Source organism: Antechinus flavipes, chromosome 3 (assembly GCF_016432865.1).
Source record: "Antechinus flavipes isolate AdamAnt ecotype Samford, QLD, Australia chromosome 3, AdamAnt_v2, whole genome shotgun sequence".
Lineage (NCBI taxonomy): Eukaryota > Metazoa > Chordata > Mammalia > Dasyuromorphia > Dasyuridae > Antechinus > Antechinus flavipes.
Window position 1 is genome coordinate 284,497,236 of NC_067400.1, and position 21,840 is coordinate 284,519,075.

General features: G+C 34.9%; 1 protein-coding gene across 1 annotated transcript in view; it reads right to left on the bottom strand.

The window, feature by feature from the left end:
• The window catches only part of MBTPS2 (membrane bound transcription factor peptidase, site 2), a 50,397-nt gene extending 38,737 nt beyond the window's left edge, over positions 1–11,660 (bottom strand). The window contains exons 1-5 of the mRNA XM_051985115.1: positions 11,218–11,660; positions 8,638–8,786; positions 7,930–8,068; positions 2,800–2,903; positions 2,259–2,386 (exon numbers count right to left, since the gene is read on the bottom strand). Of these exons, the coding sequence (XP_051841075.1) occupies positions 2,259–2,386; positions 2,800–2,903; positions 7,930–8,068; positions 8,638–8,786; positions 11,218–11,292 (595 nt within the window). The 5' untranslated portion in view covers positions 11,293–11,660. The remainder of the gene's footprint in view (positions 1–2,258; positions 2,387–2,799; positions 2,904–7,929; positions 8,069–8,637; positions 8,787–11,217) is intronic.
• Between the last annotated feature and the right edge of the window lie 10,180 nt (positions 11,661–21,840).

The following is a 21,840-nucleotide window of genomic DNA, read 5'->3' on the forward strand; positions in this document are numbered from 1 at the left end:
GCATATAATCTTACTTTAAATATTTTTACTAGAATTAAAGAAGAATTCATAGTCCATTGATAGCCTCCTCTGAAGGTGGTTTCTAATTCTTATAGAGGTAAGAAGATAGAGCAATGCAGGAGAAGTGTTTAACTTATTTGGAAATAAGTAAAATTAGGCAGCGTTTTTTATGTATATATCTTCTACTTTCACCAATATCTTTTCAAATTTATTTTCTTGTACTCAAAACTCCTCCCTAATTTCCCAAAAGAGAAGGACTGATTAACTAATCAATCAACAAGTATTTATTAAATATGTGCCAGGCACTATGCTAGGTCATGTGGACACAAAGGAAATAGTGCCTCCTTGCAATGAGCTTATATTTTAATGGAGTAGGTAAATGTATCAGCTATACATTATATATGTATGTGTGTGTTGTGTGTGTATATATATATATATCTGTATATCTACATAATATATATGTAAAAATATAAAGCTTATATTTTTACATATGTATATGTATGTGTACATATATACTTTTTTTTTTTTTTTTTACTATTCTGTGTACAAAGATATTCATTATCTATCAAATTAAAACATAATTTGGTTTGGGAGTATATAAGGAGAGAGGGGACTAAAAATAGGGCAATCATGAAAACCTTCACATAGCAGACTGTCTGAACTGTATCTTAAGAAAAATCAGGGACTCTGGGAGGAGGGGGAAAGGAAGGAATATATGCAAGGTATGCACGAAAGCAAATGCAAAAGCATGTAGAAGATGGGAGGCTCACAGTGGGCACAAAAAGAAGGTCAGTCTGACTGGATTACAGAGTGAGGGAGGGAGAGTCAAGTCCAATAAGGTCAAAAAGGTAGGCTGGGGCCAAGATGAGTAAGGCTTTAGAAGTTAAAAAAAGGGGTTTTTATTTTGTTCTAGAGGCAACAGCAATCTAATAGAATTAGCTAAGGATGGGAGTCACATGGTTCGATCTGTGCTTAAAGAAAATTACTTTGGCAGCAGCCTAGAATGGCAAGACACCTGACATAGGGGGTCCAACTAGGATGTTGCAGTAAATATTTGCTTCAGCCTTGGAGTAAAATTTACAAACTCCTTAGTTAACAAAACCTTATGATAATTTAAAAATTAACAAGGGATTTAGATTGATTTATAATGTTCAGGGCTGTAATTCCTAGTATGGAGACTCTGCTGGCACAGATTAGCAATCTTAATTTGCATAATTATAGTCTTCCAAAATTTGCTAAACTATTAAGTGCCAGAGGTAGGATTTGACCCTAGGCTTTCCTGACTCCAAAGTCAACTCTCTATTACATTATAATGCTTTTCACATTTACACACACACACACACACATACACCAGAAGCTCCCCGCGCGAGCACGTGCATGCAAAGACCAGGTGGGATAGAAGTAATTTTACTGTACTACATTAGAGGCAACTGGCTTGACCTAGAGCTCAATGCTAGCCTCAGACATTTCCCAGCTATATCATTTTGGGCAAGTCACTTAACTGTTTGCCACAGTATCCACATTGTAAAACAGGAATAATAATACCATCTACCTTGCAGGGCTATTGTGAGGATAAAAGATAATATCTGTAAAACATTTTGCAAACCGTAAAGCACTACTGAAATACTAGTTAACATCACCATTATTATTATTATTATATCACTCATTCATTCAATCAATAAACACTTAAGTGCCTACTATCAGTATCATTATGAGGTATTATGTTAAGCACTAAGAATACAAAAGAGGCAAAAGAGAGTCTCTACCTTAAGAAATTCACAATCCAATATCACCATCATTATTCTTATTAATAGACTAAAAACCAAAATTAGCATGACAGACATGAATAATTTAAATAATTTACAATGCAGAGGCATCCATTTAAATCTCTAAATTTCTAATTTATATATCCAAATTGACAACCCGCAGGTTGTAATTTAGCAAGTAAGCACATTCTGTAATTTACAATACTCTTCTGGCTTATGTAAGAGCATTTCAATGCACTATGAAAATCAACTTATAACCCTAACCAAATATTGGCATAAATGAATAGTTTATTTTTTAGGTTCAAGTCATATTTAATCTTCTTACCAACTTTTCCCACTAACAGCAGTAATATTTGTTGTATGATATAGACAATCGTTAAAGAAACAAATTCTGAAAAAGACATGATTTTTTTCATTTGTGATGCTTTAAGAGATAGATACAAAATGAACTGATAAAGTTGATATTTAAAGGAACAATTTCAAATCACTTACCTGCACAGAATATTCTTAGCTGCTGGACTGGAGATATAAGTTGCAAATGAGTAGTGAATAGATCAACAAATGCTCCAGGATAAACAATGAAGATAAAAATTCCAAATCCATTAAATCGAACTTGTTCTCTAAGAAACAGAAAAAGGATGAAGAATTTAGCAATGTTATTTCAATTCACAAATCAAGAACTAATACTCAGCTTCTATACACAAATTTAAACTTTTGCTAAAAATTCCCTTTTACCTTAAGAAGTTCTCAATTTTTGTTCTTATCATTAGCACAAAAAACTGAAGGTAATCTATGTGAAAGGCAAACTATAAGGGACTGTCGATTTATATAAAAGCATTAGATCCAGCTTAATCATTTATCTAATAAGATAACATTCTGTAAAAGGGCAAATTTAAAATGTAACAAAAGACTGTAAGTTGAATTTTCCATTTAAAAATTGTCATTGTCAGTCTAAGCAGTTAACTTTAAAATAATAGTTCTTTTAAAAGCTTTGCTAACATACAATAGAGAAGAAAAAGTCTGATTACATTACCGGATAGCTGCCACCCCATGGCCAATTTCATGTATGACACCACTAATAAGGATTGCAGTAAAGAAATAGGTCAGTTGGCTGACAGGTAAATTTACACCAGGAACCTGTTCAAGTAAACAACAAAATACATAGTAGCATATCAAGTGATTAAAAAAAAAAAAGTTATTTTAAGTTGTTCCTACCTCAGTTTATCATCATCATCATACTGTCATGGCCATATAGCTAAAATAGGCATGAAAATAAATGGCTGTTTTTCATTTCTACCTCAGATTTTATTTATTTAAAGTTTTTTATTATAAACTAAATGGACACAATTAAATAAACACCAAATCGATCAACAAGCAGTTATTGATAGTTTACAATATGCCAGGCATTACTAAGCCCTAGGGTCATAAAGATAAATTAAAAAATATTCCTAGGCCTCAAGATACTTTTGATGTATTTAATATGTGCCAGAGACCATGGTTACAATAACAAAAAAAAAGAAATGGTCCCTGTACTCAAGGAGCTTCTCTATTTGAAGGATACAACATATGTGTTGTGTGTGTGTGTGTGTGTGTGTGTGTGTGTGTGTGTGTGTGTGTGCATATACCATGGTAAAATTAGTATAAATAATCATCCCTAATATATGTGCTTTGTAAAATTATAATTAAGATTCTCATTTACAAGTAGTTTCTCTATGTAAAGAGCACCGATATCTTGGCTCTCTTCCAATTTGCTCAAAGAAATTATATGTAATGGAGAAAAGAACCTGTTGGGAAAAACAACAACAATGGCACAAAAGTGGACCAAAGTGGCCAGACAACAAGAGTGGTCCTTCCAGCTTGCCTGCCTATAAAGAAGGTCTTACTTGAATTTATTTATTTACTTTATTTTGTGCTCTAAATTGGTTTGTTTGTTTCTTTATTTTCAACACGCATTGTGCTTTATGAATCATGTTGGGAGAGAAAAATCAGAACAGAAGGAAAAAACCATGGAAGAGAAAAAAAAAACAGAAAAAAGAAATGAACATAGCATGTGCTGATTTACATTCAAGCATCATAGTTCTTTTTTCTGGATGTAGATGGCATTTTCTATCCAAAGTCTATTGGGATTAACTTGGATTTCTTTCTATTTCTACTTTGTTGTAAAGCCTAAAATCTCATCAATTGGAGATTCTTTTAATGAATTATTTGAAAAAAAAATAGTGATGTATCTTTTGTATATCACCTCCATTTCCAAAAGCAAGCTATCCCAAAAGTCTTGGTGCCGTTTTGTTATTAAAGCTTAAAGTATTTGGAAAGAAGATATTAAAAAACAAAACAGAAAGATGATAGGTGAAGGTGATACAAAAAATGCTGGAAGAGTTTAAAATTGCACTAAGATTTGTGAGATGCCCTGCATCTCTCTCCACTTTCTACCTCCTCCTAATCCAAAACACCATCCAAGATATGTAATATTCTACAACAATAGCCCTTCTTTAATCTCCTCTTTTGGTCAAGCTTGATCGTTTATATTTATGATTATAGCATTAGAACCGAAAAGGACAACAAAGGTCATTTAATCCAGCCTCTTGATTAAATGTGGGAATTGGGGCTCAATGAGATTAAGTTACTTGTCCAAGGTCACCCAACTACTGAAAGTATAGCCAAAAATCTAATCCCAGGTCTTCTAAATCCAAATCCAGGTACCTTTGCCATGGTACAAAATGTGCATTTGGTTTGTTGTTGCTGTTCTTTCCATTTCCATTGCCAGAGTTCTGTCTTTGTGTGTATTATTCTCCTGATTTCATGGCATCCTTTTAGACATATTAATACCCATGGGAGGATTAATGGGCTCTGTCATTCATTTATCATTATAAATTAGTTCAATTAAGTTTCTTTAATATTAACATTTGGCTAAGATTAAATAAGCCAAAAATGAAGATTTTTGATTGACAAAATGGAAAAGAAGCTAATTACAAAGTTCAGAGGACTAGGAAAAACCTGGGCTACATTAGCAACCTTGAAGCAGTACCATGACATTGGGTGTCTGGGGATAGGGACTCTAAGAAAATGATTGATAAGGGAAGGCGGGAAGATGAATGTTCTCAAACTTTCTTTCTGGATCAACTAGGCCATGTTTTCTTTTACTGAGAGATAAGCATACACTTATGATAATATAAAAACAACAGCTGGCAAGTTATAATATTTAGCTGACTAGCACCTAATTTGACCCTTCCTATGGTCTGTCTATGCCAGGAGCACACTAGGTATTAGTTGTACTAGATTACTGATCTCTAAACAATTTAGAACCCCAAATGCTTACTCAGTAATAAAACTAGTCTAATTCCACAAAGCATTAGAAAGTAGAAAACATATTCTTGCAGTTTCAGAAATTTAATCTAATTCTGCAGATAAGACATTTAAATATGTAAATAAAAAAAATAAAAATACACAGGGATCTCAGGTCAGCCTAGAAGTTGTCCAAATATAGATCTAACATACAAAGAAATGTTTTAGTGAACTCAATAAAATGAGAGGCCAACCTTGGAAACAACTTGTTCTCCACATGAATAATATGAAGATGAAAGAAAATCACATATCTTTCCTGGATCCCCTCATCCAGATAAGCTACTGACTAGATACTAATTCTCTGTAGTTCTCTGCAACTAATTTCTTTTTAAATTTTTAATTATTATTTATTTTTACATTTTAAATTTTTTTTTTGAAGTATTGCACATATTTAACCTTTATCAGATTGTTTGCTATACTGGGGAGGGAGAACTAAAGGACAGAGGAAGAAATATTTGGAACACAAAGTTTTACAAAAATGAATGTTGAAAACTATCTTTAACATGTATTTGACAAATTAAAATATTGGGAAAAAATTTTTTTGAGTTCCAAATTCTTTCTCTCTTATGTCCCCCAAAACTGAAAAGACAAGCAATATAACAATTATATACATGAAATCAAGCAAAATATCTTACCCATATCAGAAAATATAAAAAAGCAAGAAAAATAAAGTGAGAAAACTATATTTCAATTTGCAGTCAAAGATCTTCAGTTCTTTCTCTGGAGAGTAACTGCATTTTTCAGCATTAATCCTTTGGGACTATTTTGGAACATTATTGATCAGAACAGCTAAGTTTTCCAGTTAATTATCATCACAATACTGCTGGTATAAAATGATCTACCAGTTGTACTGCCTCCACTTTCTGCAACTAATTTCTAAATTCATTCTCACTGCTACTAAACTATAATAATCCTATTAGTGATTATAAGTAACAAGTTAAGATTAGGATCAAATTGCTAGGTTTAAAAAAAAAAAGACCTGCTACTAAAAATTAAAGACATTTTTCAGTTAATGTGGATCTTATTAGTAAGGCAAAAATCCATAACTGAAATTTAGATGACAAATGTAAACATTTCTAATAAAAATCAATTGACACAAGCAAGTCAACAGGGAAGAGGCTATTTACACAGGAGAAATGTAAGGTTGTGTCACTGTTACTACTTACATGATCCATAAATGTTAAACATATACTTTAAATAGACAGAATGTGACTTCAGAAAAGAGTGCAATGAAAAGAGTAATGATCTGAGCTTCAGAAAATCAGAATTCAAGTCTTAGCTCTGATATTTAATTGTTGCATGGCAGAGTCAATTCACTTTCTATCCCTAAGTCCTCTCATCTGTAAAATGGAGAAGATAAAACTTGCAATATCTACTTTCAAAAGGCCACTTTGAGGAAAGTGTTTTCAAATATTCAAAAATAGATGTCATTGAGAGACTCTTAACAAACAAACAACAATGTTTATTCAGAAAAGCATTTTAACATGAATAAAAGGGGCATTATTTCATAGAAATTAAATGTATTCTAAAGACTGGGGAGATATAAAATTTTATCAAGAATGAAATTGTAACTTTCCTGTATATTGATCTGAAGCTAGCTCTATTGTCCCTTTATTATACTACTTTAAATAAAATAAAAAAACCAAAACAAAACCTATACCACTTTCTTTTTCCACTGAGGCAATTGGGATTAAGTGACTTGCCCAAGGTCTCAGAGCTGGGAAGTGTTAAGTATATGAGACCAGATTTGAACTCAGGTTCTCCTGACTTCAGGGCTGCTGCTCTATCCACTGCGCCCCCTAGCTGCCCCTAAACTATGCCACTTGCTTTTTTCTTTCTTTTTTTTTTATTATAGCTTTTTATTGACAAAACATATGCATGCAAAAATTTCTGTTCCAACTTTTCCTCTCCTTCCCTCCACCCTCTCTCCTAGATGGCAGGTAGTCCCATACATGTTAAATATGTTAAAGTATATGTTAAATACAATATATGTATACATATTTATACAGCTGTCTTGCTATACAACAAAAATAGGATTTAGAAAGAAGGTAAAAATAACCTGGGAAGAAAAACAAAAATGCAAACAAACAAAAACAGAAAGAGTGTAAATACTATATTGTGGTCCACACACATTTCCCAGTGTTCTTTCACTGGTTGTAGCTGATTCTGTTCATCACTGATCAATTGGAACTGATTTGGATCCTCTCATTGTTGAAGAGAGCCATGTCCATCCGAATACAGCCTCATACAGTATTGTTGTTGAAGGTGTATAATGATCTCCTGGTTCTACTCATTTCACTTAATATCAGCTCATGTAAGTCTCTCCAAGCCTCTCTATATTCATCCTGCTGGTCATTTCTTAGAGAACAATAATATTCTCTTGTTGTTGAAATGACTATACCACTTTCAAAAATATGTTTTAAACAGCAACATAAATGAAATGTGTTTTCCCCAAAGTATTAATTCAACTTCTTGGTAAATTTGAAGAGTAAAAGAAAAGCAGCAATTGTACACAAAAATACAAGTGTGTAATTTTCCTAGTATTTTTATCTTTATTAATCTAATATTATGATTACTATTAGTCTTCACTAGCCATTAATTATTTCTCTTAAATGCAAAAACTTTCACATTAATTTCTCTCATTTTCAAAAAGAGCTCTACATATATTTTGGCCAAGTCACAGTATTTGGAAAGTTATGAGACTTCTATTTTCATATCTATCTTTGGAGGAGTAGTTGTGAAAAACAGCTATGGGAACCATTTTCAATATACATTTCAAGAAAGTAAGTGGGAAAAAAGAAAAAGAAAAGCCACTAACCACAACTTGTAGCATTCGATCATTCTGAGCTGAAGGAGCTTCAGTCAGCATTTGTGACAAAGTCTGTATCAGGGTTTTCCCAAGGAGGAGAATAGAACTGAACATGGCAATTATTCCAAAGACCATTCCTAAATTGAACCTGTTACAATGAAATTTAGATTAATATGGAGTACTTTACATCTCAAATATCATTAGATTCAATGATCTGTCATATATTTTACTTACTAACTTAAAATAATGACAAATAAAAGAAATGTAGTTACATCTCTGCTTCATTAACCTCAGACATGTCTACTGAAGTAGAAGAAACTAATCAATCTGCTAAATAAATTATACCAAAAAAATTTATGTTTTGTTGAAAAGGGTACCACTGACAAGTCTACCTTACTTTTATAATTTAAGTACAAAAAACAATTAGTGCTTGACACTAAATCAAACAATATTACTGGATTTATTTACACATTAATTTCATTTGTTTTACTGAACATTGGTAATGTATGTGTACATACTTTACCTGAATATAATAAGTATACAAGTGTTCAGTACAATTATTTGTAGGACATTGTACTACATTTGTTAATTGGGCATTTTGCTTTTAAATCACCATACAAAATTATAAGGTTAAGAAATGTTAGTGTTAACTCAAGTAACAAATTAATGTCATTGTCCCTTTCATCAATTAAAGCCAAAATAGCACACAAAGAATACCACTGGTAAAGCAGCCTGGGTTTCCACCGTCCCCAATCATAAAAGAGACGATTGAAGACAGAAGTTTGCCATCGTATGTGAAAAGGGGAGATGCTCAATCCGTAAGATGTCAGCCACTCTTCATAAGAAGTCTTCAAAGAATCTGATGCCTAAGAGAAAGAAATGACTGTGTGATTTTGAAGACCAACTTTTTAAGGAAAATAAATAGAGCATTTCTTAGGTATTATCAGAATCAGGAAAATAGATTTGAGGCTAGCAAGAGCTTTAGTTATCTCCTAATCCAACTCTCTTTATTTTAGAGATGAGTAAACAACACAGAAGTCCCCTGACTTCAATCCAGCATTTTTTTTTCTGATGCCCCGAGTTAGACTGACACGCTCCAAAGCAAAAATGATTCAACTAAATGATTGCCTTTGGTTTCTTAAAGTTTAATAACCCACCTGAAGGTTTAGATTTTCCTCACAACAACTCTATGATGTATGGAATATTAATGTTATCATATATAACATTTATTTTTTTAGAGATGAAAAGAACTAAGACACAGAAAACTTATATGCATTGTCGATAGTCAATTAGGAAGTAATAGGATCTGAACCCAGGGCTTGTAACCGTAAGTCAGTGTACTGATCATTTTGTGACATGTGAAGGAAAGATGCTGCATTGTTTTGTTGGTTTTTTTAAAATCTATAACCACAGTGAAGGTGTTTGTTGCTGTTCATAGAATGGTGAGGCACTTGAGAAGTGATCTAGACCAGGGCTTAAACTTTTCCCACTTTCAACCCCAAAATAGGTATACAAATCAAACATTTGCTGATAACAAATCATAATTCCTGACCACATTCAGTTACAGGACCCCATAGAGGGTCACAATCCTTATTTTTAAAAACTTTGATCTAGAGCAACCTTCTCACTTACAGATGCGGAACTGAGATCTAGAGAAGTGAGGGAATATCTTTAAGTTCACACATGGTGTAAAAGGGAGAGACAGTATTTAAACACAGGCCCTTTTACTCCAAAGTCAGGCCTCTTTCTATTATACCAATTTTCCATTTCATTTTTATTAATGTGGCTAAATAAAAACTGTCAAATTCCATTTAAAAACCGATATAGTATAAGGAGCACTCACTCTGTTCTCATCCCACCAGTGATACTAGGTCTGTGAACTTGGGCAAATTGTTCAAATTTTTTGCCTCAGTTTCCTCATCAATAAAGAGGAGGACTAGAGGGCCTCTGACTATCCAATCATGGCATTTATTTATGGAATTTTCTTTATGTAAATTGGGATCTAGTTTTCTTCCTTCATTGTTAGGGGACTGAGAAAGGAGATTAATGTAGCAGGAAAAAAAAAAAACCGATTGGAAATTAATTAACTTGGCTTTTCAATTTGCTGCTAACTGCCCATGTACTATTGCCACCTCTAAGTTGTTTCTTCTTCTATAAAATAAATCCCAGAAAAGGGATGCTTAACCTTTAGGGGTATATGTGTTTATGTGTGTCCTATGGATTCCCTCTTGACAGTTTGGTGAAGCCTATGAATTGTATCTTAGAATAATAACTCAATAATGCATAAAATAACATAATAACAAAAATTAGGATTTACATAAATGTTTTAAGATGTATATAGTATTCTATATGTTAATTCACTTGATCCTCACCACTCCATGAAGTAGGGGCTAGCTGTGTGAGTTTTGACAAATCATTTAACTTCTGTTGGGCAGTTTACTCATCTGCAAAATGGGGACAATAATAGCACCTACCTCCTTGAATGGTTGTGAGGGCTACATGAAATAATTATAAACCACTCAACACAGTGCGGGGTACATAGTAATTGAGTTCTACAGTAATGTCCTCATTTTACAGATGGGGAAACTGAGGCCGAGAGATGTTATAGTTGCTTCTGTCCAGGGTCTGCAGTTACTTTAAATGTAGGACTTGATCTCAGATCTCACTGACTCAAAGTCCAACCACACGTGTACACTAAGGGGGAGGGAGGAAGTGGAAGAAGGAAAGGAGAGGAAGAGAATTGAGTGAATAGCTTGGTCAAAATCATTACAAGACTTAAGAAATAGAACTAGCAAGGACGTTTTTTAGAGAACTGACAAAAAGACAAATAAAACAAGCCCCCATAGAGCTTGACCCCAAACCTTGCAGCACCCTCCCCCTCCCCACCCAACTCGAGGAAGGTTACATGAATTTCCATACTGGGGCAATAAGTGAGCCCACATGCAGGAAGAGGGAGAGAGAAGGGAGGAGGGAAGCAGGACTGGGAAGGGAGAGAGGAAGGAGGGAAGGGACAGGACTAAGAAGGAGGTGGGAGGATTACCAAGGAAGAGCAGGCGAGGGAGGAAAAGGAAAAGGAGGACTGATAAGAGGGACAAAAGGAAGGACTCAAGAATACAGGAAGACTCCTAGGAATAAGGAAGGAGGAAGAAAGGAGCAGGTCTAGAGGGTTAGGCTTCTCTTAACTTTCATCTCCCACCACCCTTCTCCCGTCACACCACCCTCCGTGTCCCCTTTCATAGCTTGAGCTGCACGATTCCTGGACTGAGAAGCCGGAGGGGTAGGGGCCCGAGCCCTCACCTTCAGCAAGGTGTCGGCCAGGTAAATAGCGCACCAACCCCCCATCACCAGCACCACTAGCGGAATCGGGATCATGGCAGCGGCAGCCAGGAAGGAAGGATAAACCTTCCCTCCGGCGTCCACCAACCCTTCTCCGAACCGTGGAGTTCCTACTGACTCGCCATCTGTACCGGAACTAAATTACCCCCGGTCTATTTGTCTACAGCAACTACTTTTTCCAACCGGATACTTCCGGCTGGAGAACGCAGAGATGAGCAAAAGGACGCGCTAAGTATTTCCTTCTTTCGGCGTATGGCGTCGGCCTGCTTGCGTCTGACGTCACTTCCTTGTCCTGGAACTTTAACCTTTGCTTGGCTGTAGTTTTTCTCTTTCACATGACAGTGTTCTCCCCCCTATTAAAACGATTTGTGTTCATTCATGTCTGTTACCCGCTCCTATTGTGATCAGATATATGACAGTCCACGGAGTTTTGCAAAAAGATTAGTTAAAACAATATATGAATAGTGGAATTTTCTTGAGTGAATTTAGAATAAAACAAATCATTCCTTTCTCAATTATTGTAATTCCTTGAAGAAATTCTGCAGTTTGATTACAGTTAAGCAAGCTTCCATTACAGAAGTAGATATTTAATTGGCCCATTTTGACTCAGTTGAACAAGACATTAATTTTCACTGAAGGGCAGTGCATTTAATTTCCTCTACAATATTAGACCTCATATGTATTAAAAGTTAAAGTTTTGCTGAAAAATAATTATGAATTATATGAAAGTAACAAGTTTCTTAAGTATTCTACAGTGACCCATCATTCCTCTTAAGTCTAGTGCTTTCCCTCTGTTAATTATTTTCTAGTTGTCCTGTGATATAGCTTGCTTTGTATATGTTTATATGTGTTAAATTAGAAACTTCTTGAGACCAGAGTCTTTTGCCTCTTTTTGTATCATCCCCAGCACTTAGCACAATGCTTCCCAATAGTAATTTATTTAATGTTTATTGATTTCCTGATTAATTCATTTTCCTAGATACACCCTTGTAGCTGCAATATATTTTTGCTTCTCTGAAATGTGTCTGTGGTCATCTGCTGCTGATTTTTTTCTTTTCTGCTGAACTAATCAGATCTCTCCCTGTTTTGTTTTTTGGGAGAACGGTGTTTTGCTGCTGGGGCTTCTTTCTCAAAGGGGATGTTATGTAACTTTTATGAGGTTGCTCTGCTACCATATCTAGGACTAATCAACAAAATTTTAGTCTTTTTATTCCTTATGCTGAATCACATCTGGATAGCATAGAAATAGAGCTTTAGAACAAGATCTTTTTATTCCAATTAAGCTCCTCTCTTCAAATAATTATTCCAAGCTCCCTCTACATTTAGGTGAGGATGAGCAAATTTTATCCTCATTATTTCCCTTTTCCCCCTTTACCTACCTCAACTAATCTCTATTGTTCAATTGTGTGACTTTGAGACCCTATTTGGGCTTTTATTGGAAGAGTTACTGGAATAGTTTACATTTCCTTTTCCAACTTATTTTTACAGATGAGGAAACCAAGGCAAACAGGATTAAGTGACTTGCCCAGGGTCACATAGCTAGGAAGTATCTGAGGTCAGATTTGAACTCAGGAAGTTCCTTACTCCAGGAACTGTACCACTTAACTGACTCGAAGAGAGAAGGAGAGTGTAATACAATTGGAAAGTTAGAAAGTGCCAAATAATAATGAGATTTAAATGACAAACAGAAGTTTATATTTGATTCTGGAGGCAGCATTGGAGCTCTTTGAGGATGGGGCTGACATAGTTGGACCTGTGCTTTTAAACAGGTACCTTTGTAGCTGAGTAGAGGGTACTTTGAAGTGGGGAGACTTCAGACAGTGACTGTTATGGGCCAGAACTCTGAACTTGAAACAAAAGATTCTTACAAAGTACTAAGTCAAAGGAATTGATAGAGACAATAGTTATCTAATTTAGCATGGTGCTTAACAGTCCTCTAGTTCAGTACATGTACTTAATACTATAGTTCTACAAGATTCAAACCTTTGATAAGAGAGCATATAAGCTCAGACAAACTCATCCAGAATCAGAACTAGGGAAGACAGAGAAGTGGTGCAGGCTCTCCTCCTTCGCTTCTCCAATGAAACCAAGACTCTGGAAGGCCCCCAGAAAACTAGCTGAGCCCCAAGTGAAGGAGACAAGACTTTGAAGGAGACAATACAGGATTTGAGCTTTAACTCCTGGCTACTCATGTGGTAATTACTGAACTGAAACGAAGGCTGCCTCCAGAGACCCCAAGAAAACCTCAACAGAGAACATTACATTTTGGAGAGAATATTACAAGTGACCTGTTTGAAGACTGTTGCATTAATCTGTATGAAAGGTAATGAAAGCCTGAATTAAGTTAGTGGCTGTGTATTGGTATGATGGTGGAGTCTATTGACAGTAAGGTATCCATCACATCCTCCCTGAGTCTTCTCTTTTCCAAACTAAACATATCCAATTCCTTCAACCTATTTTACATGGTATGCACTCAAGGCCCTTTACTACCTATCAATTGGACATTTTCCAGATTATCAATATCTTTCTTAAACCATAGCTTGTAGAGACTGGGCACAATACTCCAGAGGATATCTGAAAAGGGCAGATTTATTTCTTAATACATTACTTCTATATTCCTTGAAACTCTGACTTTTTTGGAAACTATGGTAAGAAGCAATCCAAGATACTATGAACCCCATCTACATCATCCTGCTGTCCCAATAAACTGATAATCCTACTTCTTTCTTTTTTAGATTAACTATTCTCAATTCACATCTAACCCTCTGAGTGTTTATTACATTCTTACAGGAAGAAGGCATGTCCTTATAGTGAAGGAGCCTACTGGTACAGAAGAGAGCACACATATTAATCAAATCTCTCTCATGTGCCACTCAGTCTCCTCCCAGTGTTCCTGATTTGTCAATATTCTGCTGACCGACAAACAATGCCTGCTTCTCTGCCTTCTTCATGCCCTCCTAGATGTTTCCCCTTCTTTGTCATACATCCCATGTTCAAAGAAGGCATGTGTTGGTTAATATGCAATTAGCCTATTAAGCATGCTCATTCCCCATTTGTCTTTGCCAAGTCATTGACCCCAACTAGTTTGAGCCTGATCAAGATTTGTGGTAAGACTATGGTTGAAAAGGATACAGGGACCCATTTCTGATTGGTTGGATTTGTTGATTATTATCATAATTCTCAGAATTCTAGCTCTCTGTGGAAAGCAAACTATTTTTTTTCCCATCCTGGGGACCATCTATCACAATACCAAACAGAACATTTTATATTTGGTTCTGGAAGCAATAGGAAACTGCTGGAATGGAAAATCATTTCAGTAGTAGCCAAATGGAAGATGAATTAGAGTGGGAAGAGATTCAAGGCAAGCAGATTGGGCCTGCAAAGGAGTGGTAGCAGTGCTGGAGGAGAGAAAGGAATGTATTCCAGAGATGTTATAAAGGTGAAATCACAGACCTTGACAACAGATTGAATATGAGGGATGAGAGATGGTAAAGGATCTAATATGACACTTAGGGTGTGAGCCTAAGGGACTGGGAGGATAACACTGCTTTTTATAATAATATAAGGGTAGGGTCTAGAGCAAATGTAATGAGTTCAGTTTGGGGCACATTGAGTTTAAGATGTCCACTGAACGTCCAATTGAAGATATCTGAAAGGCAGTTGGAGATGTGAGATAAGTGGTCAATGGAGAGACTGGAGCAGGAAAGGTAAATTTGGGAATCATCAGCATAGAGATGCTACGCTTTAAGGGAGCTGATGAGGTCTCTAACTGAAGTAGTATAGAGGGAAAAGAGAAGGGCGGCCCAAGACAAAATCTCAAGGGCTACCCATGGTCAAAAGGTGTAAGCTAGAGGAGGATCCAGCAAAGAAGACAGAGAAAGACTGTTCTCACAGGTAAACAGAAAACCAAGAGAAAGTTCTGTCTTAGAAACAGAGAAAAGACAATATTAAAGGGGAAAAGGTGATTCACAGTGTCAAAGCCTGCAGAGGAATCAAGGAGAATGAAGATCTAGAAAAGACCATTGGATTTAGCAACTAAGAGATCATTAGTAACTTTAGAAAGAGCAGTTTCAGTGGAATGATAAGGTCAGAAGTCAGAAAAGAAAGTGGAGACATTTATCGTAGAGGGACTTTTTGAAGAATGCAGCTACAAAGGGATAGAAGAAATATAGAATGATTTTTAGCAAGGATGGAAGGATCAAGATTTTTTTTTTTCATAATAGAGGAGACATGGACATGTATGTGCACATGGAGAAAGAGAAAAAGAGCAAGAGAGCAAGAGGAGGAGAAAGAGGGAGGGAGGGACGGAAAGAAAGAGAGAGGAAAAGAGAGATTGAAAATAAGTGAAAGACTGGAGATTATAGAGGCAGGATTTCTATTTAAGGAGATAGAATGGTATCACTTAAATAAGTAAACTATGGTAAGGAATAAAGCCATTTCTTCATGTGAGTTAGAGGTGAAGAAGGAAAGAGGGGTTTTTGAAGTAGGAGATGAGAAAGAGGGAGAAGATGAAATTTATGGCAAATAGACTCAAATTTTTTTCTGTAAAATATGAGAAAAGGATGTCAGCTGAGACCTTTAGAAGTACCTCAGTAAAGAGTAAAATAGTGAGTTGATAAAGGAGATATAGTAGGATTGCTTGCTAACAGTAGGGGCACATTTGATGGTATAAAACATAGATTTGCAATAGAGCCAGTCAGAATGTTTGAGTGGTTGGTTTTCTTTACTTTTTTTTTTTTTTCCGCAGCAGGAGCTTAGCAAAAAAGGTGATGAATAATGTGAATGATCTAAGACTGGGACTTGGCTTGGCATAATCAGAGATATGAAAACAGGCCTAACCAAGAATTCAAGAATTCTAGTTAGCTTGAAAGAAATGATGATTTTTCTCTTATATTAACAGCCAATTATTGGATTATGGTTAAGAATTCTTCATTTCATCCCCCAACACATACGTGCCTCCTTCTATTTCCTCATTTCCTGTAGACTCAGCCTTTGAAGGACAAGACTGATAAAAAGATGAATTTGGACTAATCCTACTAAACAGATCTCAAATCTGTTCAAAAGATAAAGAAGTTTTAGTTTAGGTGAATTGATGGATTCCAGACTATTGTGTTTTAGTCAGATACATGTAGATAAAAGTGGATTCACCATTTTGTCTAGATTATCCTAGGCAATAATAAGTCTCTTTGACTAAGACTAAGTGATTAGAGTCATGTCCCCTAGAATCTCATCATCTCTTATTATAATATTCATTCTCTCATTAATTGTTAACCAGAGTTGATCTCTACCTTCAGGAATACTCACTTTTCCATGGGCATATGAAGTCTGAGTAGGTTTCATGATGGGTTTTTGGTATTCAAGAGTACCACAGACCCCTTTTATTAATTATCTGCTAGCATGATTAATAAAATGATTAATTACTCAGAAACTATGTCTCTTGAAATTTTTATATCACAAGTTCCAAATTTCCTTTTGTCAGTCTTTGCAATCTGTATTGTGGGAAGAGAGCTTACGGATGAGAGACAATATGCCATCTTTGGGAGAAAAGCAATCAAACCTGGTGAATATAGCTTCAGAAGACTTTGAATTCAGAATTCTGCTACTCAGTTAGTCAAGTGACTTTGGACAAGTCTTTTAAGTTCTCTGAACATGGTTAATAATACTTCTATTATCTTACTTGGTTGTGGTTAGGATAAATTGAGAAAATGTTCTAGCTTTATCATTAACCATCTGGATGACTTTGGACAAAAGTTGTTTGACTTTTTTTGTTCTTTCTGGGTTTCTTTATCTGTAAAATAAGAAATCTGTACAATGTTATCTTTGAGCTCTCTTCCTTTTCTTTGCTGGTGAATCTATGAATATTAAATATTTTATAAACTTAGAATGCTATGTGACATAAACAAATGCTTTAATATTGGAATAAACCCCTAGATTACATATCTACAGATACTACCTGCAATAGTTTCACTAATTTAATATTTAATTTAAATAACAATTAAGATCTCCTAGCAGTTAGGCATCCAAAGGATGAAGGTATTCCCCCACACTGGAAAAGTGGGAATAACTTGTAAAAGAAATTGACTTCCATATTAGTTGTTTAAAGTTGCAGAATTCTTCTGAATTGACACATCAAAGGACATAGCTGCTACATTCTAATCATTTTTCCAAAAGATAGTATACAAATCATTTGTTGCAAATGTGACTTCAGGGACAATTTCAGGGTAGGGAGGGTGGGATAATCATACTTGCATACACAATATTGCATGAAAGTACCAGTAAAAATTTTTTTATTTTAGAATACAAAAATTTAGAATTCTGTTCTGCCCAGAAACTCTGAGAATCCTTCCTGCGCAGACTGATATTTTTGTGAAGGCCATCTTGTCTCAATTTTTACCTACTCCTTATTCATTGAATGGACATTGCCTCAGACAAACTGAGATGTGGGAAAGACCTTAACATAGAAAGGCCAAAGTCAACCATTGCATCCTGGACACCAGTACTCTTGTAAGAGAATTTGCTGCTGTACTTTGATGACACAGCTCTGTACAATTGCCTCACTTAAATCCAATCCATGTGCAAGTGAAGACATCACCCTCATGATGTCACTGGTCCTCTTCGAGAAGGAAGAAAGATTTTAATAAAAATGGTAAACATTTAAATGTCCTCAGTGAATGAAAAATAGAAAGGCCAAAGGAACAAAGATTTGAGAGTTATTGGAAAGATGTAATTGAAAAGACATAAATATCCTGGGTTCTAGGAAAAGAATTTGTTTACTTCAAGATTTAATTGTCAACTGAGGCTTTGTGCTAGCAGCTCTTTTTAAAATTCAAATGAAATTAAATTAGCCTAAGATGGCATCAGAAATAGCACAGGGCTCCCCTGCCTTCCCTTTTCTAGGACAAGAAATCTTATCCAACTCCTACCAATTTAATATGTTCCACATTAGTAATTCATCAGATTTAAAAATTTAGTGCTGCCAGAATTCCCAAAAGAGATTCTTATATGAAGAAATCTCATTCTTTATTTAGAGATTTTGCCATTTATTAGGAAAAATGAGTTTCCTTGTGAAGTTCAAATTATTTGGATTAGTTTCAAACAAATATTTTCTAGGAGCTAAATTCTCAAATTGAAAGAGTATAAGCCAACAAAATGGTGTATTTAACAGAGTATTTGGCTAATCTGACAAATCCTATTCTGGCCAAATATTAGAGTGTAATTCAGAACTGAGTCCAGGAGTGAATTTAAAGAGCATAATACTCCCATATTGTACAAATATCATAGTGCATATTGTGCAAACATCAACTCATTTTATTCTCACAACAACCTTGTGAAGTAGATGCTATTATTATTCTCTACTTTATGGAAGAGGAAACTGAGGCAAACAGAGATTAGGTGACTTTGCTCAGGGGCACATAGTAAGTGTCTGAGGCTGGATTTTAATTCAATTTGAATTTCATATTCTAGGCTAAATGCTCTACCAGGGGTCCTCAAACTTTTAAAATAGGGGGCCAGTTCACTGTCCCTCAGATTGTTAGAGGGCTGGACTATAGTAAAAACAAAAACGTTGTTTTGTGGGCCTTTGAATAAAGAAACTTCATAGCCCTGGGTGAGGGGGATAAACGTCTTCAGCTGCTGCATCTGGCCAGCATGCCGTACTTTGAGGACCCCTGGGTCTAGATTATTTTTTGTTGAAGATATCCACTTGTTAAATAAAGTGATCCCAGACTAGTGTCTACAGAACCTGACCTGGGAATCTGGATACCTGCTGTGGTCAACCTGGATCTAAGTCCTAACTCTGGTCAATATTAGTAATTTAACTACCCATTCAGTGTATATATATTCAATTATATATATATATATATATATATATATAATATTAAGTCCAGGCTAGCTCCTTGGAGGCCTCAGGATCAGCCAGCATCAGGATAAATAAAAGTCCTTGGTCCTTAGGGGAGAAGCAGGCAAACTGCCAGGAGTTTAGTCAATCTCCACCTTTCTCCTCCTCATCCTCTCACCAAGTGAATCTCTAGCCTCTGTCACCCCACCCTCTAATCCTTGCCTACTATTACCTTTTTAAAAAATTTTTATCTTCTTTTTAAAATTATCTAAATATTTTATTTTATTTTTAATAGCTTTTTATTGCCTATGATTATCTTAACCCCAAACATTGAGCCAGTACCAAACAGTGAGAAGAGCCATTTTCCCAAACATATGCTAATAGAGTCATTGTCTTATATTGAATAGGTAATTAGCCTTAAGTGCTTGGTTCAAGCACATCTTTTTCAGAGTTTCAGACCTTTATATCTATATGACAAATCATAAGATGTTAAAAAAAACCCACAACAACCCAATTCCTTGCATTAGTATCAGAGAATAAGGATCTATTTTTGTACCTATTATATAATTATGTATCTATTATGCAATTAGTATTTTATTAAGTGATATTGGGATATAAAAGCACCCTCCAAATAGACCATATAGCCTAGTTTGGTAATATGCTAGTTCAGGTCTTTATCTTATTATTATTGAGATATTTAGAATAGAAGGAGTTACCTGACTGGATTACTCCAAGAAAATATGAAGCTACTAATTGTAGTGCTGTATAGGAAATCCACTTTCACACTTAGATACTAAAATCACACAAGTTAGAATAATTCAGGGTTTTTTTATAATTTAAAAAAATTTTTATATTAATCTCATCCAACTGCATAAGTTTACCTTTTTTAAACTGTTAAAAATGTCAGAAAACAGTATGTCAGATAAGATGTGGAAAAGGTACATGGCAAACTTAATGCTATTAAAGAGAAAATTAATATAGTATAGTGTCCTAATAATAACCAGTAATTTCTCTGATGTAATGTTATAATAATAACATCTAGCATTTATATAGCATTTTAAGGTTTGAAAAGGTTTTTTAATAAATATTTCCTTATTTTCACAATAACCTGGGAGGTAGGTTCTAATATTATTCTTATTTTACAAATAAGGAAATGGAGGTAGCTAGATATGAAGTAACTCTATCAGAGTCACAAAGGTAATAAGTTTCTGAAACAGGTCCAGCAGTTTATCCTCTGCACAGCCTATCCATCTACTTCTGCTATTATTTTAAGTAGAAAAATGAAGAACAGTTTTGTAGTATCTTTCTAGTTATTAGATGAGCCATGATTTAAATGTTCACTTTTCAACTCTGCTGCTTCTTTATCCTGAAAGTCAGGCAGAGGTCATAAAGTCTCTTATATGTCACTTTTATCTATAAAAATAGGATATGAAGTCAGATGATATTTATCTGTTCCATGAAGTTGTAGGAAATGTTTAACCATTTTTTAATATATAATTTTTAAATTTCTATTAACAAATGGAAAAATTTAAGTAAATGAACACAATCAGCATTTTAATAGACCTGTGAGTCTATCAATGTTATATTTTACTATAGAACATGTTTCAATCCATCCATGTCTTCTTCTTCTAGACAGTTTTTAATTCTTAGGTCATCTGAAGAGAGAACCCAACAGTAAAACAAATCTCAAAGGTGGACATGTTGTCTTTAATATGATAGTAGCCAGTTTTGTGTCATGGAAAAGTACTTCACTAGGATGGCCTGGCCTTGAGTTCTATTCCTGTCACTTAGTAGATATGTGATCTTGGACAAGTCATTAAATATCTCAGCTTCCTATCTATATATAAAGTCCTCACACTTCCTCATCTATAACGCAAGGGAAGTGGACTTCCTTGTCTATAAGGTCTCTTATAGGTCTGAATCTATGATTTTATAATTTTATGATCCTGTGATGTGACCTAACTTTTCTTGGCTTCAGTTTCTTTATTTTGAAAATGGAAGTGATAATACCATTAGTGCATATTTTTAAAGATTATAATAAGGAATAAATGCAAACAGTTAGATTCTGATAAGGATGAATAGTTAATTACATGAAGTAGTTAGTGGCATTGTTTGAATTTGAATGGTATATTTCCATTGATCAGGAATAAATGATCATATTTTACATAATTGTGACTTTGAATAGTATTTGAATATGTAGTACCACTTTACTAGATTCATTTTTTTGCATATGTCTATAAAGCCCTTCAAAGACCTTTAATATAATAGAATGTCTTTGTTCTTATCTGTGTCCATGTTTATTTTTTATTTTATTTTATTTTATTTTTGCTGAGGCAATAGGAGTTGTGAGGGTCACACAGCTAGGAAGAGTTAAGTGTCTGAGACAAGATTTGAACTCGGGTCCTCCTGACTTCAGGACTGGTGCTCTAACTACTGTGTAATCTAGCTGCCCATTTTTTTGTCTTTTGAATGCAAAATTATTGCTATTCAAATTTTTCACACAATTATAGTCAGTGTATGAATTTTCCTTTTGACTCTGCATTACTTCACATAAAGGCTTCCTTTAGAAAATGTGATTTGAGCTTGGCAAAAGACGAGAAAGAGGCCATAACAGGAAAGACTTCAAATGCCAGGAGATTTTATATGTGATGATGAGATAATAGAGAGTCATTAAGATTTAGTGTGGGGAAGGAGGGAGAGAGGGGTCAAAACCTGGTTTTAGGAAAATTACTTTGACAACTATTTGG